Below are 25068 nucleotides of genomic sequence, written 5' to 3'. Positions count from 1 at the left end.
CTCTTCCATGTCCCACCACTCCCTCTCTCTCTCAAATAAATAAATCTTTAAAAATAAATAATAATAAACACAATGGAGAATTTGAAGACACTTGCAAAGCAACTTGAGGGTATAATTTTACTGAATTATTATGCTCCCCACCACCTCAGCCTTTAACAACTGTCTGGTCCTTAACAAGACAGTAATTTCTTTTTCCATAATTCACCTTTACCAATACTTAGTATTGCACAGATACTCTTTGCAGCCTATTTCACTGCTATGTGAAATACCTTTAATTAAATAAATGTACTGCTGTCGTGACAGCTGCTATGAATAGGTTTGGAAACAAACAACTGAACCTCAGTGGGCACTCATTCAACTGGTGGGAGCAGGTGTGAACAGGCCGGTGCTCTCACCGCCCAGCAGCTACGAAAACCAGCTGGCATGAGTCCGTACCATGCGGCATGGCACGGTACCCTGTGATCAATCTGGCCAAGGGAGGTTAGTTGGAGGTCAATTAAGACGTTTCCATGGCACCCGGGGCTGTCACTGAGAGAAGCAAAGTGTCAGGGAGCAGGAAAGCATGGAGACATTTGGCGAGGCTCTCAAGTTTGTCAAGGAAACAAGGAGCCGAAAGGGAAGTCCAGGAAGAAGGCGGGGGGAGATTCTTCAACCTAGCTTCTCTGTGGGTCCGTGCCTGATCTGGTAATTACCCACTCCTGCCTGCAAAGCTGAGCTGGGGCCTTCGGAGGCGAGAGCAAATTTCTATTTCTTCACTGGGCATGACTGCAAAAGTATTTATTTTGTGGGTTCATCACAGAGATGGACATTTCTATTTTGTACATCTGACTGCATGTGTGATACATTTAACATAAATACCAAAGAAAAAGTGTTCTATCACTGCCCAAAAAAAGAGAAGACATTTATGACATAATTAGCACCTACTGTATAGTACTCTTCTGAGTATAATTATTTCCCCAGGAAATTGGTGTCATCGACACAGGTCTTGCTTCTCAGCCAAGGTGTGCTGTGGCACATGAAAACCAGCCTGGTCTAAGGGGGCAACGTGAACACACATCACTTTGGAAGAAACTGCTTTTCCCCATCTGTGATGCTGACGAGATCTGAAATCAGAACCAATGCCCAAACTATGCACATCATAGGACAAAGCCAGTCTGGGGGCAGAGCAAGGGAGGGGGCAGTATGGGATCAGCCAGCAGAAGAGGGGCAGCGACTGACCCAGAGATAAGCCACCTTTCCACATCAGAACATTTTTAATTAGGGGAAACATTATTCAGGGGCCTTCTCCTCAATAGGGTACTTGACTATTTCTCAAGCCCATAAAATCTCCTTCTGCAATTAATTTTTCACCAGTGGGATAATGGTTCAGTCACTTCCTTATAGCCTGCCTTGGGGTGTTTTACTATATAGGCAACGTAGCCCAACACCATCCCCATAATAATTGATTTCATTTATGACACATTAGAAACAGACTCACTTCACAAGACCAAAGGGGGCGGGGACCAATAGTTGCACTCCTCGGAGAAACATCGTAAAATTTAGCATCTGTTATAATGGGGGGGGGGGGAGGCAGCAGGCACCCTGAGCCCTGGACTAGCAAACAGTGAGCTGGTCTCTTGGCGAAATTAAATCGATCCTTTCAAGAACAGAGTGGTTTCGTGGTCGGGGATATGGAGCACAATGCTTCCCTGCTTTTCATGGGACGCTTTTAAACGAGAAGAGGAAAAACGATGGAGTAAAAGCTATTGGTCATCGCAACGCTGAGGTGCTTCCTGGAGGAGAAGGAAGGAAAATATGGGTGTGCTAAGAATGCTCCGGACACATCCTCAATCATGAGGTCGGCATCACTGAGGAGTGAGCGTGTGCGCGCATGCGTACACATGCCTCACTCATGAAGTCTGCGTCGCTGAGGGGCGCACGCGTGTGTGCGTGCGTGCGTACATGCGTGCGCGTGCGCGTTGGAGGAAAGGCACGGCCACTTACCTTGCTAGGGATCCGTGCTGTTACAAGGAAGGCCCGGCATGATGTGAGCACCTGCAGGAGAAAAAAGCAGCATCAGTATAAGTACCACCGGTGGGACTCAGAGACTCTGGTGTGACCCACAGGACTGAGGGACATGGAGCACCGAGAGGCCACGGGGCTTGGCTCCTGGCGTGTGAGAAAACTAAGGGAACTGGGACGGCTGCTGGCCATGAGAGTCGCTGTAGGCACCAAACAAACCACTTGAGAACTCTCAAGGGGAGCGGTGGGTCAACGGCCCACAGGACCAAGAGATTACTTCAGCTGAGTCAGCACGACAGGTCTTACAGACGGACAGTCATGAGCCTCCCTATAACAGCAAACTGAAGGAAGAAGCCAAGGGCTCATGCACGCTTTCCAATTACAACTTCCAATTACAACCACCGGCCACGCTGGCCCTCTAGCTTCGCCTTCTCTGTACATAGGCGGAAAACACTTACACAAGGCCCAGGCAGCGTAACCCGTGTACTCCAAGCTGTTCCCAGCTAAGTTTCTCAGCGGGCTTGTCCCAGTCCTTGAGAGAACATGTATGGAAGTTTTTTTTTTTTTTTTTTTTTAAAGATTTTATTTATTTATTTGACAGAGAGAAATCACAAGTAGGCAGAGAGGCAGGCAGAGAGAGAGGAGGAAGCAGGCTCCCTGCCGAGCAGAAAGCCCGATGCGGGGCTTGAACCCAGGACCTGGGATCATGACCTGAGCCGAAGGCAGTGGCTTAACCCACTGAGCCACCCAGGCGCCCCCATGTATGGAAGTTTTGATTCCAAAACTCAGCTAAGAACATCGATGGAGCCTAGAGAGCCCCACATGCCCTGCAGAGGCTGGAAATGGTTTGAAGTCAGGCCTGGAGGAGGGATCCCACATCCATGACTGCAACGGTCCAAAGGCGCTTGGAGGCCCAGGCAGACCCCAGGGCCTTTGCAGTGGAGAGGAGTCGTCTCTGACACTGTGTTGCTGCTGGGAGAACTGGCTGTTTCATCTCCCAGAGAACCTCCTTATCACTAAATTTAGTATTTACAATGCAGCACACATGTTTCTCTCTTCTGTGGGCACTAATACAAACAACCCCCAGTCTTGTCGCAAATCTGAAGCTCAGAGAAACTCCGCATCAAGGTAAATTTGTATCCAGGTCACAAAACTCACGTGCCGAAAGATGACTCAGTATCACCTGTGACCTAAAACCCCCTTGTTTATCGTCTCAGTTTCCCATCTGAGAGCAGGTCCAGAGAAACTCATCACATTTGCCGGCTTGTGCCAGCATTGAGACTGGACACTGGGACCCCTGGCCCCAGCATATTATATCCCTACACCTTCCCCTCACGTGCACAATACATTCAATGCCAAAAGACCCAGACAAGAACAAGCCTTTCCAGTATTTGCAAAAATACATTATGCTCTGTGAACAGTCCTGCAAAGGGAAACTGGTCCCACGACATCCAGGATCGTGTTACAAGCACAGTAGCGATAACCACGACCAGTACTACTGGTTACACCATCCCTGATCCTCTAAGAGCTAGAAACAGTTATTATCCCCATTTGAACAAGAAGAAACTAAGGCCTGGAAAGATTATGTCACTTCCTGAGTGACCCAGAAAGCAGGTGGCAGAGCTGGGATTCGAAGCTGGTGTGGTCTCGGTCCAGAGACTAATTCCTTATACAGACCGTCGGATTTCCAGAATCTACTTCCTGAAGAGTCTACACACATGCAAACACGGATGAGTCACAGAACTTTAAAGCCAGAAAAAAGCAAACAGGTATAAGCGTCACTGGCAGGATGAGGGATGTTTGAGGATCATAAGGAAAAGAACCTGTCCCTACTGGTCTGCCCATCTGTCTCTGTCTTCTATCTGCCTACCTGTTTCCAGCTCTCTACCTGAGTAACTCAGTCTGTGTGTGTCTCTCCCCACCTGCTCCCCCTCTTCCACACCCTGCCCTGATGTGGCAGCCACTGCCCCCCACGCTCCCCAGCTTCTCAGTCTCCAGTCCCTCCTCTGGTTCCCCACTCCCCACCCCCCACTCTGCCCTCATTTCTCAGCACTTCCCCTATGCCAAGCACTCGAGAGCTTGTATCTTATTTATGCCGATTTCCAACAGTAGCCACTGTCACAGAGGAGATCCCGCATTCTTTCTGGAAGGATATTTCATTTGTAACACGGTCACAGAGACACTCAAAACGTGAAATAAAAATGACAAGGCACCTTTTGACACGGTTGAACAAAGAGCGCCTCGGTAATTAAGTGATTACAAGGTCCCCTGTGTGAATCTAATTAATAAGTGTTAGAAATTAATCTCAAACAAGCACCCAGCGGCCTGGGTCGGCTTCCCGCCCCTTCGTCCGTGCGGGGCTCGGAGGTAGGAAGGAAGTTTCCCCACAAGCAGCCTGCCTGCCTTCTCTGGACAAGCCCTCTCCAGATCAGTCACCACGGGGGCTTCTAGGTGCCATGGATAGAGTATTCACTGGGTCGGTACACTTTTTAAAAGGGAGGATTAAAACAAAACAAAACAAAACAAAAAACCCAGAATGTTCCTACGGCTTCACCCTTTGAATAAAGAGCAACCAACCTCTTGACCATGCGTAGACACTACGACGTCCTAATGAGCGCTTCTGCTTTCCCTCAGCCAGCCTGACAGAGCCTCCAATCTGTGCTCCTGTGTGCCAACTCCCTTTTTTTTTTTTAAAGATTTTATTTATTTATTTGACAGAGAGAGAGATCACAAGTAGACAGAGAGGCAGGCAGAGAGAGAGAGAGAGGGAAGCAGGTTCCCTGCCGAGCAGAGAGCCCGATGCGGAACTCGATCCCAGGACCCTGAGATCATGACCTGAGCTGAAGGCAGTGGCTTAACCCACTGAGCCACCCAGGCGCCCCGCCAACTCCCTTTCTTCAAAAATATTCCTTAAGTACCCAGTGTCCTCCGGAAGTTGTACCCAGTGTCCTTTGGAATTTGGACACGGGCCAACAGAATTTGCCTGAAAAGAGCCACATCCGTGTGGGAGCCCAGGCTTTGAAGGAAGAAGCTTTCTGCCGGCCGGTCCCCATTTCTGGTGGTCATCTACGGTCCCCAGAGGCACGAGGACTGGTCTTAGAAAGTTTGGGAGGGGGTGGGGTGGAGTGGGTGAAATTATCCGAAGCCAACCCAGCCTTTCCGGACTATACCCGCCTGCAAGCACCAGAGTGTAGCAGTATTTTGCAGCAAGAGAAGAAAACTACAAATGCCTTTATTCCAAGAATCCTGCCTCTTGGCCCATCAATGCAAACTGGGCCAATAAATGGGGCTACGTTCATGCTGGGAACCCCAAAGAACTTGGTCTCCTAGCTTTCCTGTTCAGCTCCAAGACTGCCCCGGGTTTTGTTGTCTTGGAGGTTTCAGAGTGCATATATATGGCGATCACAGGAAAACTCCTCTGCGATTGATCCCAGTAATGAGCACCACCTCGGTGCTGGGAGTAACAAGCACCCCATTTGCTGATGTTTCTAGTCTGAGCACTGAAAATCCTGTGTTCCAGGACTCCAGGACCGTTGCTCAGCCTCCCTCCATGGGTTTTGGAATCAGGAAGGCAGATTTAAATTCTGGTTCTGCTACTCGCTAGCGGTTTAACCCCAACAGTCAGTGAACTTCCCGATACTTCAATTTGCTCATCTGTAGAACAAGAGGAATATTCCTCCACAGGACAAATGCTGTTATTTTAAGTATGTATACCGATGTAGATAAAGGCCTAGCCCAGCTCCCAGAAGGTCTTTGCCAAATACCCGCTCTCTATCATTTTAACTGATGTGATAGCATCTTAAATTTCAATTCCCAAATTAAAATTAAGTAGTTACACTTGCTGGATTTTTTTTTTAAATAATAGTTTTTGGCAACAGAACAAAACAAACAAAACCTACCAAGATTCTGAGATATCCTATAGGCTAAAATTTTCAGTTCAATATATTTTCTTGCAAAGTTAAAAAAAAAAAAAAATAACAACTTGGGGGCAGGTAGAGGGCCTCAGAAGAAATATCTGTGCTTAATCAAGGAAACTTAGTCACCAAGGATAAGCTACAACTTCCCTCCCACCTCCTCTGGGGAGGCCCATTCTTCCACAAAGGTCTTAGCATGCAAACCACATCTTCAAGCCCTATAATGAATTTCCTCTCCCTTTCATTGAAATGCAAGCAGCAGCCTTGCTCCCTCTGAGGCTTCTCCACTCAACTTTTAACTTCAAAATTTCACTTCGAAACGTTTTATAAAAATCCTCCCTACTGCTAAGACTCACAACTTAGCAGAGGAGCCTAAATATTCTTACGGAAATGATATATAATGTGGTTGGCTATGAAGCCCTCTCACTGCATACTTCTTAAAAACTGAAATAAATACCTATTTCACCCTCTTTAATAACTCCATTGCCTAAAGCCTACCGCCGCACAGGTAATCCATAAATTCATGACACCTGAATCCACATTCTCTCGTGCAGATTACCAAGAATGCCTTTCCTTTAAAATTGGGCTCTACAGGGCAAATATTCAAAAAAGGGTCTTATACCCCCTAAGTACTCTCTAATTTGCAAGCAAACTAAATGAAGAAAGCCATGTAATACGTTTACCCTCTTCCAGACTCCCAACTCAAAGGGTATCATGGACAAGACCTCTTTAATCCAAGACACACCCTTCCAGGGAGAGAGACAGACAGGTGGCGAGGACCATTATCACCACCGTGCAGGTATGAGTGACAGATGCCCAGAGCCTTGCACAAGATTGCCCAGAAAGTTGAGAATAAAAAGTCTCTCCTGGCCCTGAGCCTCCTAACACACTGCACCCAGCCATGACAACCATCACCCTCTCTAGCTAAAGCAGGAGGAGGCTTCACCCGAAAGGAATACAAACATCATTTTTGCGCAATTTCTGGCTCCTGATCCCTTATAACACTGGATCACCACACTACTGAGTATCTATCTGTTTCTTTGTGTCATTAACAGATGTGCCCTAACGAGGCAGGATAGTCTAGTACAGGATCTGAAAATTACAGCCTATGGGCCAAATCCCGCACACCGCCTCTTTTTATAAATAAAGCTTTAACGGGACATGGCTACACCATTTGTTTGATGTACTGTCTCTGGCTGCTTTCACACAGGCATTTTTAGGGCACAGAGGGCCTAAAATACTTACTCTCTGGTCCCATACAGAAAGAACTATCAGGTCTCATACAGAAGGAGTTTATCTACCCCTGGCCCAGCACTCTCAAGGGAGAAGCCTAGAGTGGGACGGTTGTCTGCATTTCAATTCGATCTGCTATCTGTTAGGCGGACCACCTGACCATCACTGTGGGTCTGTTTCCTCTTCTGCAAATGGGAGCAGAAATCGTACCTGCACCGACAGAGCCGTGAGGGTTCACCGGGTCCGTCATACGTTTGATGCACCCAGAAGAGCGCTCGCGGGTCAAACAGCACAACCGTGTGTGAGTATTTGTTTATCTCAATAGTACAACAAAACCGCGACGCATGCCCACCACCATGTTAAACCAAGAGGGAGTCAGCCATATGTACCCTGGGGTTGGCCTCAACCTGGCTGAGGGCCCTAACGGAACAGGTCCCTATCTTTGTGGACCTAAATGTCCCCAAACTAGAATTAAGAATGGTGAAAGAGGTCCCGTGTCCCCTTCCTGAACTTGGGGTCCGTGACTTAGGCCCACTGTGGGCTCCCCCTGTTCCAGGACCCTGCTCCTCTCTGGTGTGTGGACAGCTGCAAAGGGCAAGTCCCCAGGACATATCTGCTGAGAGGAATTAGTTCCTTCCTGGGACCCTACTCCCTGGCAAGACAGATGCTCCCTCCATACGGGCGCGAGGAAGCCACTGGAGTCGGGCTTCGGGTCTCTCACACCTGTGCACATCCATTTCTTCTTCACCTGGTTATTTCTGTCACTGTGCAGACAACGGGGCGTTTAAACACAGCATGTCAGACACAATGGCTTCCTTCTGCCTGCAGTCCCATTGCTGCAAGCTCCATTACCGAAGCATGAAAGAAAACAAACGCATTTAATGTTTCTCCGCAGATGAACATGTGGCTACTTCAAAACATCCATTCTCGTTAACGTCACTCCGCATCACATCTGCTTTCAAGACACAAAACTCTGGAATATGTCACACTGATTCTATTATGAGGGCACATTTTTCTTTCTTTTTTTTTTTTTAAACACTTTATTTCTTTATTTATTTGTCGGGGATGGTGACGGTGCCCAAGCAGGGAGAGTGGCAGGCAGAGGGAGAAACACGAGCAGAGAGCCCGATGCGGAGCTCGATCCCAGGACCCCAGGCTCATGACCTGAGCCGAAGGCAGATGCTTAACTGACTGAGCCACCCAGGCACCCCAGGACACACTTTTCGAGGCAGAATTCTCCCTAGAAAGGGACCACCTCCCAGGCTATGAACAAGATGAGTCCAATACCCAGCTCCAGCTCCTCGGGGTGCAGGTGGGCCCACGTCAGGCCCTCAGGGGTTCAGAGTTCCTGCCCAGAGCTCTCAACCCCAGGTGGGTGCTTGGGAAGGGATTAGTCATCACTGTCCTGTTTATGTTCTAAATGAATTCGACAGAAGGGTCACAGCCGTGCAAGGAAGAATGAAAACATACAACATTATCGTATTAACCCAGTTAACTAACAAAACTTCTCCTGTGTCCTCAACCCACCAGCCAGTCTCCTCTTGAACGTGAGAGTCACTAGGACCCAATTATAGCTAAAAATCACAGAGCTGAGAAGGACCTGGGGAAAGGTGTATCCAATTCCTTTATTTCACAGAAGAGGAAACAGACCAGGAAGGGTTAAAGGACTGGTCAGCATGCATTAGAGTTCCTCTTTGTTTCAAGCAACAGAATTTTAAACACAAATTTAAAAAGGGGGGTGAGGTGGGAGGTAGTTCTCATAATCCCCCCTGCCAAAAAAGCCAAAACAAAACAAGAAACAGCCAGAGCTCAAGAAGGTCAGAAATCAAATCAACTCTACAGATCCCTTCTGGCCGCCCCATCAGGTGGATGGACTCCAATCACTTTCCATCCATGTATATAACCCCAGAGGTGAGGTGAGGACCCTCTGTCCCAGGTATGGCATCCAACAGGGACCACAAAGAATCACTTGAAAGAAAAGACAAGTAACCATGACAGCGTAGTGACAAAGAAGGCTGGCTCCAGAGGCAGAGGGCCCAGGGATGAATTCCCACTACACCACTTACTACCAGCTGTGTGACCTTGGGCAGGTTACTTAGCCTCTCTGTGCCCTGGTCTCCCCCTCCGTAAAAGCATGGGGACAATATCACCTACCCAGATACCATATGTGAGGTACTCAGAACAAAACCAGGTGCAAAACAAAGTCCAATAAAGGTATATCCTTGGGCACATTTACAAGAATAACTATAGTTAACAATGGGCTATACGTTAGCATTGGAACAAGAAGTTAGTTTCACCATCTTTTACTGGAATTCTGTTGCTGTGGTTTCTCCCCAACCTGAACCATTTCACCCAATCAGCCTCTGTTTTCCAGCCTTATACCCTCATCTTTCTAGCCAAGAAGTCACAGAAGTCACTTCCTTATTCTCTTTTGATACATTAGCACTGTCATCCAGTGTAAAAAGTACAATTTTCTTTCCTTCTCTCAGAGCAAATTTATGAAATATTTTTCTACTTTGTGAAAGTGTGGTGGCATATGGTAGGAGGACTGATTTAGATTTAATACTGCTACCTATATAATCAGAAAGAGATTTGTCATGAAATTCAGAGATTAGAAATTGGGAGAAAGATTTCTGTATCCAGAAATCCTTATTTTTATTTTAGAGAGCATTGCACAAGGCGGGGGGGGGCAGTGGGGGAGAGGGAGAGGGACACAGAGAATCCCAAGCAGGCTCCATGCCCGGCAGGAAGGCTGATATGGGGCTCGATCTCACGACCCTGAGATCATGACCTGAGCTGAAATCAAGAGTCGGACATTTAACCTCCTGAGTCACGCAGACTTCCCTGCACATACTCATCAGTAGGGCTTAGCAAGTATCAAAATAAAATGGACTAAACCGAACTGAAAGCAAAAAGATAACCAAGTGCCTTGCAAGGGAATACCAGAAGCCACCCTTTCATGAGACTTCTGCTCCAGAGATACCGGCGTGCACATGGTACGTGGGCGTGCACATGTGTGTGTGTGCACAGGCATGCAACATGCGTAGGAGAGGGGCCTCTCAAACCAATATCAAAAAGAGCCCATCTCGGAGTCCGGGTTTTGAGAGTCTGAGAGTCCTGACTTATGAAACCTGTAAGCACCGCCCACCATGAGGCTACAGATGAGGCAGAGGCAGCAGGGTCCGGAGGCCAGAACAAGGGCTTTGCAGTCAGATAGACGTTGGCACAAACCCCAGCGTTGACATGGGGTGAGCGGGGAGGCAGCAGGCAGGTTACCTGAAGTTTCCAGGCTGCAGGACCCTCATCTCGAAGTTAGAAACACCATTCGTCCTTGTGTAAGATTTAAAGATAACCGATGGAATGCTAAACCTATAGTAGACATTAATGTAAACAGAGCCGTTAGAACCATCCGGATGCTTAGAGAATGTAGCTCTGGAAGTGATCGCTAGGCATAAAAAACTGAGACCTAAGAGACGTGAGAGTGAGAGAGCCAGAGCCAAGCCCAGATGCCAGTCCCCTGGGCTCAGCTTGGTTCTCAACACCTCAGTCTCTAGGATATAGCCTGAGTCAGTCCTGGGAGATTATTCCCAAGGTAACTGCAGCCTCCCAGAGAATCAGAAGAGAATTTGCTTTTCTGCGTGGTGATGGAGTGAAACCTGATACAGGGAGGAACGCACTTTGGACTCAGAGCAAAGCAAGTCAGGTGCTTGAAAACTCCCCCACTGATTAACTACATAATCCCTCTGAACCTTACTTTTCTTACCTGTGAAATGGGTAGAGCACAGGCTCTACTGGACAGTTGTGACGATTAGAGAGATAACTTGTGAGACCCTAGCATTCTACTGGACCTTTTTAACCACGTTCACAGATGAGGCTAGCACTCAGGGTCAGGGATGCACCCCTCCCTGGGCTCCAGAGAGGTTATCGCCCAGCCTGAGTCCTGACCCCATTGCTCACGAGTATGGGTGATTTGGGGACAGGCCTCTCCGCGCCTCACTTCTCACCTGTAAGATAAGGGACTGTAATACGTACCTCACTGTGGTCTGGGGGACGATCAGACAACAGACGCTTGGAGTGGTGCTGCCCATAGTAAGCGTTACCATCCCCGCCGGGCACCTGAGCCTCGGGGGGGCCGCTCAGCCATTCCCAGGCCGTGTTACCTATTGCTAAAGACTGCAGCACCTCGAGGATTTCTAATTCAGGCTCCCGCTCCAACGACAAGCTGCTCACTCCTCCTCAAAGTGCGACCCACGGGCCAGAGGCGCTGGCGCCCCTCAGCAGCTTGCTGAAACGCAGAGTCTGAGCCCCTCCCGGACCCGCAGCATCAGAACCTGCATTCCCACAAGAGCCCCAGGAGATTTCCACGCCCAGGGCAGTCAGCCAAGCCCTCGCTTCTTGTTCCCCGACTCGGCGAGCCCCACCACCCCATTCCCAACCCCTGCACGGGCCGGCCATTGACCATTCCATCCTCCCGCCCCATCAGCCACAGCCCCTTCATCCCACAGAAACCTCCCTGAGACCCTTCCCTGCTGTTAATACCTCCCTTGTCCTCTCATCACGCCCACAGAGAAAAACCCCAACTCTGGATGAACCCGCCCGGCTGCCTGGCCCATACCCGCCAGCCGGGGTGCCTGCCAAGCACAGCTGGAGAAGGGCTCTAACCCAGCAAGCAGACTCCACTTCCTTCCACCGGGAGGACAGCTTTGCCTCCTACTTCACTGAGAAAACAGAAATGACGGGAACGGAATCGCTGACCAGCCCAGCGCAAACCTCGCAGCCTTCTGCACCTGCAGCCGCCTCGGCCTCCCTCCTCCTCTCCCTCTGAAGTGCGTGAGGCCAGTGCCCATCCTTCTCCTGGGCTGGATCACATTCCACTCACCTGTCCTGGAACCAGAGTTTGCCCTCCCTCCCCTACCTAAAGGTCCAAATATTGTCTCCTAACATGCGGTCTCAGCCCAGGTCGGATCCTGCTGGGCTCTGAAACCCACACGTTAGCACATCCCTCGTCTGCTAAGCTCTGCAGCGGCTCTGAGCATCACTTCAGCCCTCTCCTCCCCACCCAGCCGCAGCGGCCTTCTGGGGGTGCTCCCACGGGGAGGGTCCTGCCCCTCCTTCCCGTACCTTCACCTTCTTCCCAACTACTCATCCTTCGGACCCCAACCTAAAGGACTACCCGAAGGCAGTTCAGGCTCCGGCAGGTAGCCTGTCATTTGCATCTTCCCTTAGTAACACGTAGCACAATTTCATTATCGGTGGAATGACGCATTTAATATCTTCCGGCCCCACCTGACCTGGGAGCAGGGACCTTATCTGTCCTCTTCAAGGCTACATTTCCCCATGCCCGGCACAGAGAAGGGGTTCAAGTGTCTGGACAGCTCCTCCCCAACCCCTTTCCAGACATGAAAATTCACGATTTTACAAAGTAAAAGGTTGCCGCAGTCTGTGAAACTGATTAGAAAAATTCCGCCTGCCTGTTAATTCCGCCGCCTGCTACGTCAGCGACACGTCCTTCGCACTTCACAGGGGTATCCTAGAAGGAAAGGACCTGAAGATGTATTGCTTGCAGCTCACCTCGGCCCACTACAAAGGCATCTGCTAGTTAATTCCCACCGTACCTGTCAAAAGGAAGAGCGAGGTAATAAGCAAAGGTTACCTAGCAGAGGAAAGGTTTAGAAGTGCCACTTGCTGACATCCTGCCTTTTGTCTACTGTGCTCAAAGAACTTCACTAATTCCCCGCAGAGAGGCAGGCCCCCACGCTGGCCTTCAGCAGCTCCGCAAGTTGGGGACGCCCTCTCTGGCCATGCATGCAGGAGAAGCAAAATGTGCTTTCATAAATACTATCAGAGAGCCTCTGGCTTCCTACATCTTGATTTCGCCCTTGAATGTGCTAACGGGGCATCAGAGCGAAATCCACAAAACTAAACAACTCAGAAAGGGTGGGGCAGGGAACTACCCAGGAGACAGATTTTATACAAAATACAAAAATAACCCTATGTTATCTTAGTGACGACTGATAGAAAATTTAAACATAAGGAAACCTATCTTCTAAAACCAGGGCACACTCAAAGGACAGGCCAAAGAGAGGAAACCGTTAAAAAAAAAAAAAAAAAAAAGGCACTAGTCTGGTTTCCTTTATTGAAATTTCAGATAAAATGCGATCTGCTACGGGGAGCAGTGTTTTGCTCAGGCAACACAGAAACATCATTCATCTAACTGAATAACTCCACGGGGGCCTGATGCCAAATGGCTCCAAGTTTCCAGATAAAGTGAAACCTCTGGGCAGAGCTTTTTCAGCCCAAATCAGCTTTGGTACAATGGCAGGAAGGGAAAAGTCCAGAGCCTCGGGCCAGACACCTGCTGCTATGGGCTGCACCCTTCCACCCACACCTCAAGGCCCTCTGCACTGGGAAGGACCAGCCCACTGTAAGCGCCCCCATCTTTACTGCCCCCAGGCACTCCCACGCTCTCCCCTCTCCCCAGGATGCCAGGAACAGGCAGGGTGCCCCAGTCTGGCATCAGACACTTCCCAGCATGGGGTAAGGGACCCACCTCCTTCTGTCTAAAAGTCACGTCCTCCCTGCCCCCCGAAGCAGCACACACTGGTTGGGTCCCTCATTCACGGCCCCTGCTACCTGAGAATAAACACAACTCTATGGCCACTCGGCTCCTAAAAGGACTAAGACCAGAGCTCCTAGTTCTCACTCTTTCCTGAGCTGTCCACATAGGATCCCTGGAGCCCTGGTTCAGATGCACCCTGTGAGGCGTGTCCAGAGTAGGAAGGAGGGGAATGGAGGCGCTAGTAGGGTAAGCCAGAAAGCAGAGCCTGGAACCAGAGCAGTCCCCAAGAGCAAGGGGCTGGAGGCAGGATTACACTGCAAGGGGCATCTCTGTGTTTCTCTTGTTAAATGAAGCTCGGTTAGATGAGCACTCTGGTTCCAAAACACAGACTTTCCTTCTAAATGCACCAATCTGATCCTGTTCTTTGTGTGTATGTAGCATTTATCATAATCCACTAGATATTTGAGTCATTCTTCCTCTCATTCATTAAATAAGTATTGCGTGCCTACCTTGCGCTAGATACTCAGATTAAAAAGGCATAAAGCTCTGCCGTCAAGCAGCTTATATTCCACTGAGAGGGGACAGACTTCACACAAATAAATAACCATATGGATGGTATGCCAGCTGATGAGGAGTACTGTGGGGGAAAAAAATCTTGCTAGGAGAGGGAATAGGGATTGCTGTATAGACACTGGGGAGGGGGTTGGTAAGTGGCATTTTTAAATAGTTTGGTGAGCCCTCATTATGAAGGGACGTTGAAGAAGGTGGAAAGGAAATGCAGCCATGAGCCATCTGGCTATCTCGGGCAAGTGTGGTATAGGCAGAGGAGACAGCAAGCGCAAAGGTCCTGAGGCGAGATATGTCTCTGGTAACCGAAGGATAAAGAGCCCACTGTGGCTCGCAGAGAGCAAGCATGACTGAGGCCAGGAGGTGACAAGGGGCGTGGAGGGGGCTGTGAGATCTGAGAGGCCTTACAGGCCACCGCCCACACATTAGCTTTTACTTGGAATAAAAGGGTAAACCACCAGAGGACTGTGAGCACAGGATTGAGGTGAGCTCTCGGACTGCCGGGCTGCCCTGTTGAGAAGAGAATGGCGAAGCGGGTAAGAGGGCTGGAGGGAAAGCAGGAAACCCAGTCAGGAGGCAAGTGGAAGAACCGGCGAGAGACGAACGTAGCCGGGACCCCAGGCGTCAGCGGGAGTGGTGAGAAGTGGCCGGATTCTGGATACCCTTTGACAGTGGAGCCCAAATGGATTTGTGGAGAGAGTGAATGTGGAATAGAAGAGATCATTTTGCTAAAGGTGAGGATTTGGTTTATACCCATGAAATAATTACTTAACAATTCAAGTTGGGACAAGATTAAGGGACTGCTAGGCTGGTCTAGGTAATGCGTTATCTGGTGAAGTAAGAAAATATTTACGAGGAAGTGCAACTTGAGAGCAAAGAACTGCCTCCAGGATTTTCCAAGGGCACGTTTGTTCTCAGTAGAGAAACAAATGATGTTTTGGAGTGAGCCATGCTTTCCTGCCTACCTGCCTTGCGCTCTCTTTCATAATTTCAAACGTACAGTTAAGATGGAGTAACATAAAGCCAGAGACTCCATTCGAATTCTAAAAAGCAACCTTGGGAAGAAGGAAGATGGGGTGTTCTTTTGCCTTTCTTCACAGCTTCTCTTCAGCAGCACTATCTCCCAGAACCTTCTAGAAATGTTCTCTATCTGGTCTCTCCAACACACTCTACTACCCACATGCGGCCACTGAGCACTTAAAATGTGACTAACCTGACTGAGGCACTGAAGTTTTATTGAATTTATTTCATTTTAAACCATCCAGCTAGTATTGTGACAAGCGGCTACCATATTCAACTCTACAACTCTAAAGGGGAAAAAAATCACTTCACCTTCATGAGCTGTACATCACGCTTTTTCTCTCATAACTAAATTAAAAGGATACGTACAACACAGATTTGTAAGACCTTTCTAAAAGATTTTTATTTATTTATTTATTTATTTGAGAGCGAGAAGGAACATAAGCGGGGGAAGGGCAGAGGGAGTGGGAGAAGCAGGATCCTCGCTGAGCAGGGAGCCCGACACAGGACTTGATCCCAGGACCCCGGGATCATGACCTGGGACGAAGGCAGGTGCTTAACCGACTGAACCAGCCAGGCATCTCCAGATTTGTAAGATCTTATTTTTCATTATGCCCCACAGTTACCAATGGCTTCTCCTAAGTCTGCCCATATTCTTTGAAAACAAACTGTGGATGACCTGGTCTTAACAGTTTTAAAGCACATTTTCTGAGTTTTTGTTTGCAACTGTAATACCTTCCAGGCCATCACTCTAACAATGATATTCAGAATGAGATCTCCCTCCTTGAAGTATATTCAATGCTAACATTTTAAATGTCACCGAGAAAGAAAGACAGGACACTCTTATGATACCTGAACTACCCTCCTGCTCTAAGTTTGAAGCACTTTCTGGCATGGGTTATCTCACTTTGCCTCCCCAGATCGCTCGGAGCGAAAGGCCTGGTGTTCGCGCCACCATCTTTCAGCTGAGGAAATCAAGGCAAGGAAAGATTAACGGCGGTCCTAAATTTTACAGTGTAAATCTGTAGGTTGGTCAGGAAAGAGAAGCAGGAATTACTAAGACATGAAGAGGGAAAATTGTTAAAATTTTTAGAAAAACAAACATCACGTACAAATCTTTAGTTCCCAAATCCTAGTGAGTTGGCAGGGCTGGGTCTCGAAACACCGTCTGGAAGAACAGAGCTGGTGGCAAGGCCGCTCCTTTGGACCCCAGCAACAGCCCTGGGGTCTGGCAAGAGGCTGGCCCTACCACCAGGCAGTGGGTTGGATTCGGTCAGGTAGCCCCAGCAAAACAGGGTTCCCTTGCTCACCAGCAAACCAGACTCAGACAGACGATGGGCAACATTCCTCACTAATCTCCTCACCCACCAGCTGCAGAATGAGCTTTCATTAATCTTGCTTTTGAAACACTCAAGCTAACCCTACTTTCATCGCTGAACTGCACGGCCTGAGAGATTAATAGGGCAATTCAGTCAGTGTAGAGCTGACCTTTGAAGTTGTCAGTGAAATTCCTTCATTTTGAGGATAAGGAAACTAAGTCCCAGGAACTCTCTGATATTTGCAAAAGAACACAACTGTCCTCATTTTCCAAGCCAGCAAGTCCAAGTTCCCGTGTCACCTCCAACTGAGGTTCAAGGTTGTGTCTCCTTACCTTTTAACTATAACGTGTTTCCAGAAAGTACTGTAGGATTAAAGGATCATCAATTTTATAGATGTGTATACATGTGTTTTTGTATATGAATGAACTATTCTATAACATGACATGTTACATAATAACGTATATAACACAATCATACTTATAAGTCATATATATATGTGTGTGTGTGTATAATATATGTATATATTATACATATACACATAAATAAAACAATATAATGTATTTCTCCCCCCAGGAAGGATATTACAATTGGTGACTGGATCCTTGAATGTTATTAGATCAGAGCTGAGACACAACAACATAAAAGCAAAGAAAAAAAAAACAAAAACAAATACAAACCGTGAAAATTATTTAAAATTGTTTAAGTATGTGTTAGTTCCTGTGAAATGAGCATAAATACATTATATCTGGGACCAAAAGTACTATTTACTCTTTGGGAAATGTATAAAATTAGAAACGTATCATACGTCTTGCTTCTCGGAAATTTGGAAGGTCTTCTCAAGGATGGTGAGGTTAGCCTGGTCTTTTAAAATACAGTCTGGGCCAGTCTGAACCGTGGTCCCCTCTTAGTGAGGCAGACATTCAGCATACCACTGAGCTGTAAGTCACTGTGCCATCTATAGGCGGGGCCTGTTGCCATGGTGACAGTGAAGATGGGGTTTCACACCCTTGGGTGGAGGACAGCCATCCGGCTCTGCGACCGGGCACCTGTCCCAAGAAGGCCACCAGCTGTGCTGTGTCACCTGGCTTGTCATTTCGATGGCCACTGCTGGAGAAAAACACATCTCCTTCATGAGTGTGGTGTTTTTTGAAATCCCCAAACTGTAAGTTCTGGAAGGAGACTCAAGATAGAGGGGCAAAAATGCCTAGTCTTAATCCTGGGGGGAAAAAAAAATCGCCGATGCCATTAAGCACAGCCAGAGGCACAAGGCATTTTAGAACCAAGGAGGATCAGACCAATACCTCATCATTCAACTTAAAACGTCTTTTTGGTTTCCTGAGATGCTAATTCTTCCGACGACAAGCAGAAAGGAAAAGCATCCAGGAAGGTGGGTGTTGGTCTAACACGGAGACCCTAAGGCACCGAGAATGGTCTTGGGGGCAGTGGGGGGTGGGCAGGGACTGGGGTTCACTTCACCTTTTCAGGCCATCTTTCCTTTCCCTGGAAAGGGCAGATGCGTTCGTCACCGACTATGCTAAATCTGCAGGATCCGCATGGAGATTTTAAGGTAGAGACAGATAGGAAGGAGCATAAAAACAGAAGTGGAAACTGGAAACTGCACGGACGGAGCTAGGATTTCTGCAAGGCCTCCCCGACACTCGCGGACAGAATCTCAGGCCAGCGGAGCGGGGCTTCTCAGGACCGGTCCGCCAAGTCCTAGCTGTGTCTTAGACAAATTATCGTATCCCCTATCCTCCTGTCCTCAGCTGTGCACAGACACAGTGCAGTGTCAACTTCTCATGTGCGTGGAGATTACACGAGAGGACGTGTGCGATAGCGTTTCGGCACAGAGCTGAGCCAACAACAATTCAACGCACATTAGTCGACCGATGTCTATAACAAGAAGAGTCGTAGTTCAGTCAGAGTCGCTCTCTGAGAGGCAGAACTAAGTAAGTTTCTAACTCCCTTGACCTACCAAGAAATCAACAGGCGAAAGCAGAAAACACAACACCCCCCGGACCTAATTTGGTTTTCAAGTTCTCTAACGATTGCAGGAAGGGCCCACGCAGAATGGGCCCGTCCACGCCAACCCTTCACGTTCATTACCATTATTTTCACCTTTAGTAAGTTAACAGAGTGTCCATTTTCTATCATTAGAAGCCAGCGTGTTATAGCTCCTGAACGTCCACGGGCCAGTTCGATCTCTGGTTTCGGTAGCTCTGACATGACTGCAAAACCTGCCAATTTCCAGTGGTTTCCAGACACCCGGCTCGTGCCCTATCAACATGCAGCCATTGCCCCAGGAGGCCTTTCGGGTCTCCTCCCAGCCTCCCTGGTCAGAGGGACCATAGCTGGAGACGGGGGTTCTCTAGTGTAAGGGCAGCCCCACAGCCACGTTCTGGCAGAGCCCAAGCTTGAGGGCCAGAAGCCTCTGTGAGCAGATGTGCTTGGAACATATGCTTAGCAGCTCCAAGCCGTCTCATGTCAGGTGATCTCTATGGGCCTCCAAAGGCCTGTCCGTGTCACCCTTGGCTCAGCGCGGTGCCCAGCAGCTCGGGGCCAACATCCCGATGCAAGTCTTCCCTCTGGACACCAGAACCCAGCAAGCCGGGGTCCTCCGTGTGTGATTATCACAGAAATGGGCCTCACTGACCTCGAGCTTCCAACAACAAGCCCCTTTCCACTAAGCAATGGGCTAGTCAGTAATGATCACTGCACACTGAGAAAAGGATTCACTCAAATTAAGGAGCCTACTAACACTTTCCCTATCTTTGGGGGAGGAGTGTTAACATACAGGCCGACTTTACTAGTAGTAAGTAAAGATATTCATCTGCTGTTGGGTTGTCAGGGAAGCATGTGAATTCTAAGCACAAACCAGTAACTGATCCGCTGTTGAGAGCTCTTGGAGGACCACGTCCTGATCAGGAACATCGCTGGGTCTGCCTGCTGAGACGCAGAGTCCCACCCACATTAGAAAAATATCATAATGGTTTTGCTCATTAATTTATCAATAGTTCTTCCTCTAGCGTTTCCCCTTCTGTAGTAATCAATATTGGGAGATATGCCTCTTTTCCGATTGCTTAGAAAATAATATATTCTTTTCCCCCCAATATTCTTAAATCATCCAAATTTCTACTAAATGACGACAGCCACACATAGGTATTTGGAGAGAAGGAAATAAATCTGAATTTACCTCAAATCCGTCTATGTGTTTAAAGTAGATGCATGTGCCCTAATTTTAAGGGCCTAAACTTGAGATTTTGGGTCCTATGGACCATCCAGGAGAGCCACAGCTGAGGGAGCACAGACAAGAGTGCTCTTGGCAGAAGAGAGGTGACACCCGGGGAAGAAAGGGACGAGAGGAAAACCAGACAAGGAGCCACACTTCACCCAAACATGCAGCACCTCTCGGACGTAACAAGACAATCCGCCATGCTGTGTGCTTGACCGAAAACCACAGCCCGCCGGTGTCTGCACACATGGGGCCCTGGGATGGCGGGGACCCCTCTGACAACCAGTAGCAAAAGTGTACGTGACAACTACCCTGTCTCTGGTGGCAGTGACGGCTGCACCTTTCATCACTTACCCTCTGCCTCTAAACTCCCCACCTGCTCCAACCCCTGCTCAAAATGTCCCCTGTTCTGTCCCCCGCTCATCTCCCAAGCTCTACCTGACGCCATTTCCCCAAACCATCCAGATTCCTATTCTGACCCTCTCTTACCGATGGGCTCTTGAGAAGACACCCAAGTGACCCTCGGCCACCCCGCCTGCCTTCCCCTTTTAGACACCACACACAAGTTCACCTCTGGTGATGGTTTAACCACGAGGCACTTGCTTTTGCGGAGATGTGAAAATCACATTTTTTTTAAAAAAAAGCAGCTAGAATCCCTGGGCTAAAAAGAACTTGAAAACTGTACCACAGGCCTGCCTTCTCTGGACTTTTCTGGACTGTTGGCTCTTCACAGGCGGAACTGTGGCTTCATCACCCTTATCCTGTCATACCACTTCTCCAAACTGTTTGCTGACGGACAGCCCCAGCGGTGACCCCCCCCTCCAGCAGCTGGCTATCTCCATGACAACCAGTGACTGCTAGGGACAAGATCTGGCTCCCTGCAGTGGAGCAAACACCAGACTCTCTTGCAGTTAGAAGGTGTGAGCCCCAATTTCAGCTCTGCCACTTGTTGGCTGTGCAATGCTGGGCAAATCACTTAGCCTCTCTGGGCTCTTTTCCTCCTCTCCACAGAGCATGAATGAAACAGACCACTTCTCAGGGACCCCGTGTGGCTCTATCAGACTCTGCTTCCAGGTTTAAAACTAAGCTCCTTTCACTTCCCGCTGAAACAAAAAAAAACTGACTGAGTTACTACGCATCAGTGAAATCACCCAGAGATCAAAATCTTCCCTTATTTTCCAGGGATGGTTTTACTCTCGGTGCTTTAGAAAGCAAGGACATATGACAGGTCATCCCAGACCTCTTCCTTTCAGTTCCATAATTCTGTGACCAAGTGAGTACTTTTGAAAACAATGTCCTCATCCTACCACTATTAAGATGTTTATAATGTTGTGGCTTTTATAAAATAGACAGTCTGAAAAAAAAAAAAAGGCAGAAAGATTTTCATTTCTCCTAGAAAGAATTGGGGCGAGGCCTCCGGGCAGTAATAATAAACATGCTCAGCCTTTTCACGCGGCGTCGGCACGCGCTGAACGGGGCAAGTCTCAAATCCAGAAAAGCTTCAGTGTTTCCCTTAGTCCGGAAACTGCCACAGCGCAGGAAAGAGTCTGGGAGGAGGCTGGGGCACAGAATATCTAGAATTCATGGCATGTGGGAGTCACGAGGATTCCCACGGTCAGGGCAGCCATCCAGGGGACCAAGTCAACATACAAAAGCATGAGCAACAGGCTTCGACACCCAGCTGGAAACTCTCACCCCACGTGCACGTCTTACATGACTCACCCCAACAGGACCACAAATGTCACGTCCTTGCTTCCTCCCTCCTCTGTGCACAATTATCATTCAGGACAGCAACTTAAGAGTAATGCTGATAAGGTGGACTTGCAGTGGTCTGGCAGATCACGGATTCCAGAAGTAAATACAACAATACATGAATAACCCTTAGTGAGGTTCGCAAAACAAATGACTTACATATAAATAAAAAGGAATTTTTTCAAATCATGCATTTTTCAAGTTCTTTAACAGGAAAAATAGGAAAAGTATGAAAACAAAACTGAAAACTCCCTCACATTATCTCATTTTTCTGCTAGAAGAGGTATCCTTTAAGCATCTTCATGGAGATACTGATCAAGGAATGGCCACAAGGAGGGTCAAGTGAAAATAGTTTATTTTGACTTGGATTCTTTTTTTTTTTTTTTTTTAATTATTATCTAAAAAGCCTTTTCCTGCTCAAAGAAGTCAATGAGCCTGGAGCGAGAAGTTTCCAAAATCTTCAGTGGGGCTAACCATTTATCACAGAGGATGCTTTTCTTCTTGACTTTTTTACTGTCATTCAACCCATTGACTAAGGGTGTCATGGCAGCCTCCTGTTTCTCCGTCCTGGATTCCCTGCCTGGTGAGCTCCCCACCCCATCCAGCCGAACGATGCATAAGACTCGGAGGCAGTAATACACAGAAACATGGCCATCCGGCTGAGCTCACGGTCCCCAGTTGAGGTTTTCATTTGCACTTTTGGTGATGTGCCAATAAATTCAGACTAAAGTGTTGAAAAGGGTAAAAAGGAAAAAATACTGAAGCAACCATGTATTTTTTTTTTTTTAATGAATTTGTCTTTAATGATAAGATGGCGCCTGGGTGGTTCAATAGGTTAAGCGTCTGCCTTTGACTCAGGTCATGGTCCCAGGGTCTTGGGATCGAGTCCTGCATCGGGCTCCCTGCTCAACAGGAGGCCTGCTTCTCTCCCTCCCTCTGCCCCTCCCCACTGTGCTCTCTCTTGCTCTCTCTCAAATAATAAAATGTTTTAAAAAATGATAAAACACCTTGGGAAATATAATTAGACACACTTTGCCATAAATCATCTAAGAACTACCATTAGTCAGAATATATTTTATGCTTAAAGGGAGCAATCCTTGACACCTTTCCCCAAACTACTCTCCTCCACTAAAGCAAAAGGAAATAAATCTGCAAACAGTAAAACGCTGCCCAACAGGTAGTGTCTTCTTTGCTGGAATCACTTAGCTTGTCACAAACACCCCACGAAAGCCATTATCTATATGCAAAGTTTCCTCTGAAGTCAAATTAGAGACGTCGAGTAACTTTTCACTGAAACCCTTTATTTCTAACTATCCAGTAAAGCTGTTTTCTATTACAACACCGTCCTTCCGAGGAGACTGGGGTAAGTCCGGCTCTTGGCACAGTCCCCATCACAAAACAGAAGCTTCAACCAAATCTGGGGGTTACCTCAAGTCACTTTTCTATTAGTTCTACAGTTCGAAAGCATGTAAAAACCTGGCCTAACCAGAGTGATTACCAGCTTTCTGACTCTGCCCCTCACCAGCGGTGTGATATAGAACAGAACATTCCACTTGCAGGCCTCAGTTTCCTCTTCTGTAAAATGGAGATTAGTGACGGCACTGGTCTCCTGGGACCGTCACGAACATTCAGTGAGTTGGCAGTGCGGCATTGTGTGTGAACGGTGTGTCATCACCGTAACCATCATGCGTCTTTCTCTGTGACTACAAGTTCATTAACACTGGATGATGGCAGAAGGGTAGACAGGTGCCTGACCCAGCACAATGCACAGGACAGAAATCAGGAGGTGGTTATGTGGGTGCTCACTCCTTCAACTTTTCTTTCTGTTTGAAAAATGTCATAATAAGATGGTGAAAGAAATGCATGGGGGGGGAAGAAATATGTGAAAAAGAAAGGGACATTAACGTGGTAGATGGTCAACTCTACTTCCCCCAAATGTTACTCAGCTACAATGAAATGCACAACAATACTGGTATGATCTTTACAGAAATCTCACCTTCGTGCTCAAACATTTGGAGTCTTACAACAATCCTATCAGAAAGGTACTCCAAAGATCATTCCCATTTCAGAAATTCAAACACAAGAGCAGACTCAAAGACCCAAGGACCATGCAGTTGACAAGTGTCATCGCAGAGAATTAAACACGGTTCTACTGCAACTTTCCCTATGTGGGAATGACTCTACCACTTGTTTAGTGCCTGCCTTCATGGAAGAAATCACTCTCGTGTTCCTCACTGTGTCCCCAGGGCCCAGTTTCTAAAACAGCAAGCATACAAAGATGGGTGGCTGGATGGGTGGGTGGCTGGCTGGATAGGTGGGTGGGTGGGTGGTTGGTGGATGGATGGGAGGGAGGAGAGAGGGAGGGAGGGAGGGAGACTGGGAACATGGTTTTTTGTTCCACTCATGACATCCAAATTCTACCCAATATAGTGACTGTACAGAGAAGTTTATTTTTATTAAAATTGTACAATATTTTTATTATAAAAGTAATACATATTTATTACTATATAGAACTATATTACTTCATACCAAAGAAACTAATTTAATGTCTTTCATACATGTGGATGAGAGTAGACATTTTTCCCCCTCTGGAAAGACTTGACATTTTCCAAGCTCACCTAGGCAGGACCTCCATTCAGATGAACAATGGAACCTCCAGCACAGCTCTGAGCCATGCCCTTGAGTCGGTCTAGCAGAAGCAAACAAAGCGGTGAGAGGTTTGCAAATCACGTGCCATGGGGAACAGCGGAAGGAGCCAGGTCTACTGAGCACACAGGAGAGAAGACACAGACTGAACAGGAGAAGTCATCAAATATTGACGGGACCGCACATGGCAGCAGGAGCCAACCTTGTCTGTGAGCTAACGAGGACCGATGTGTAGAAAGGAAAGAACACTTTAGCTTGATGTGAAGAAAACCCCAGATGGATGAGAAGCAATGGGAAGAAGTCAACTCATTTATGGAGAAGCTCTCTCAAAATCAACAGCCTCGTCAAGCATACCACACACATGTGGGCAGAAGGGAACTAAGATACCTTCAGAAGTCCCATCCAACTCCTCTACCGCCTGGTTCCAGATCCCCACATAGCTCTCTGCGAGGGGAGTCACACACAACGGGGTTCCCAATACATGGCACCGTGCCACATGCAAGGTCTCACACATTCATACAAAACTGCCAACGATGAATCACAAATATTGGTAAAACCAAAATTAGGTGATAAGAAAGAATTTCTAGCTCTAATTATCGAGTCTCTCCCAGAGAAGGATGTGTATATCTCCAGTTTAAGTTCAAGCTGTGATGCCCAAAATTGAAGGACTGCATGATACAGAAAAAAACAACCAGGAAACGAGTCCAAACACCTGACTCTGCGCCACACAGCTGTGTAGACTGCGGCACGCCCCTGCCTCTCTCTAGAGGCCAACGTGCAGAAGAACCCGCCACATCATTCAATATGGTAGCCGCTAGCCACATG

The 25068-nt window shown here is 47.8% G+C and overlaps 1 protein-coding gene across 6 annotated transcripts in view; it reads right to left on the bottom strand.

The window, feature by feature from the left end:
• The window catches only part of CARMIL1 (capping protein regulator and myosin 1 linker 1), a 315620-nt gene that overhangs the window by 193746 nt on the left and 96806 nt on the right, over positions 1-25068 (bottom strand). For 5 of the 6 annotated variants that reach the window (XM_047732884.1, XM_047732885.1, XM_047732890.1 and 2 more), the window contains one exon: positions 1984-2034. In XM_047732884.1, the coding sequence (XP_047588840.1) occupies positions 1984-2034 (51 nt within the window). Of the gene's footprint in view, positions 1-1983; positions 2035-4578; positions 4655-25068 lie in introns of those variants that run through there. The other variant, XM_047732889.1, reaches the window with a different exon arrangement.

The sequence above is a fragment of the Lutra lutra genome, chromosome 6, assembly GCF_902655055.1.
Source record: "Lutra lutra chromosome 6, mLutLut1.2, whole genome shotgun sequence".
NCBI lineage: Eukaryota > Metazoa > Chordata > Mammalia > Carnivora > Mustelidae > Lutra > Lutra lutra.
This window is presented reverse-complemented; position numbering and strand designations above follow the sequence as displayed.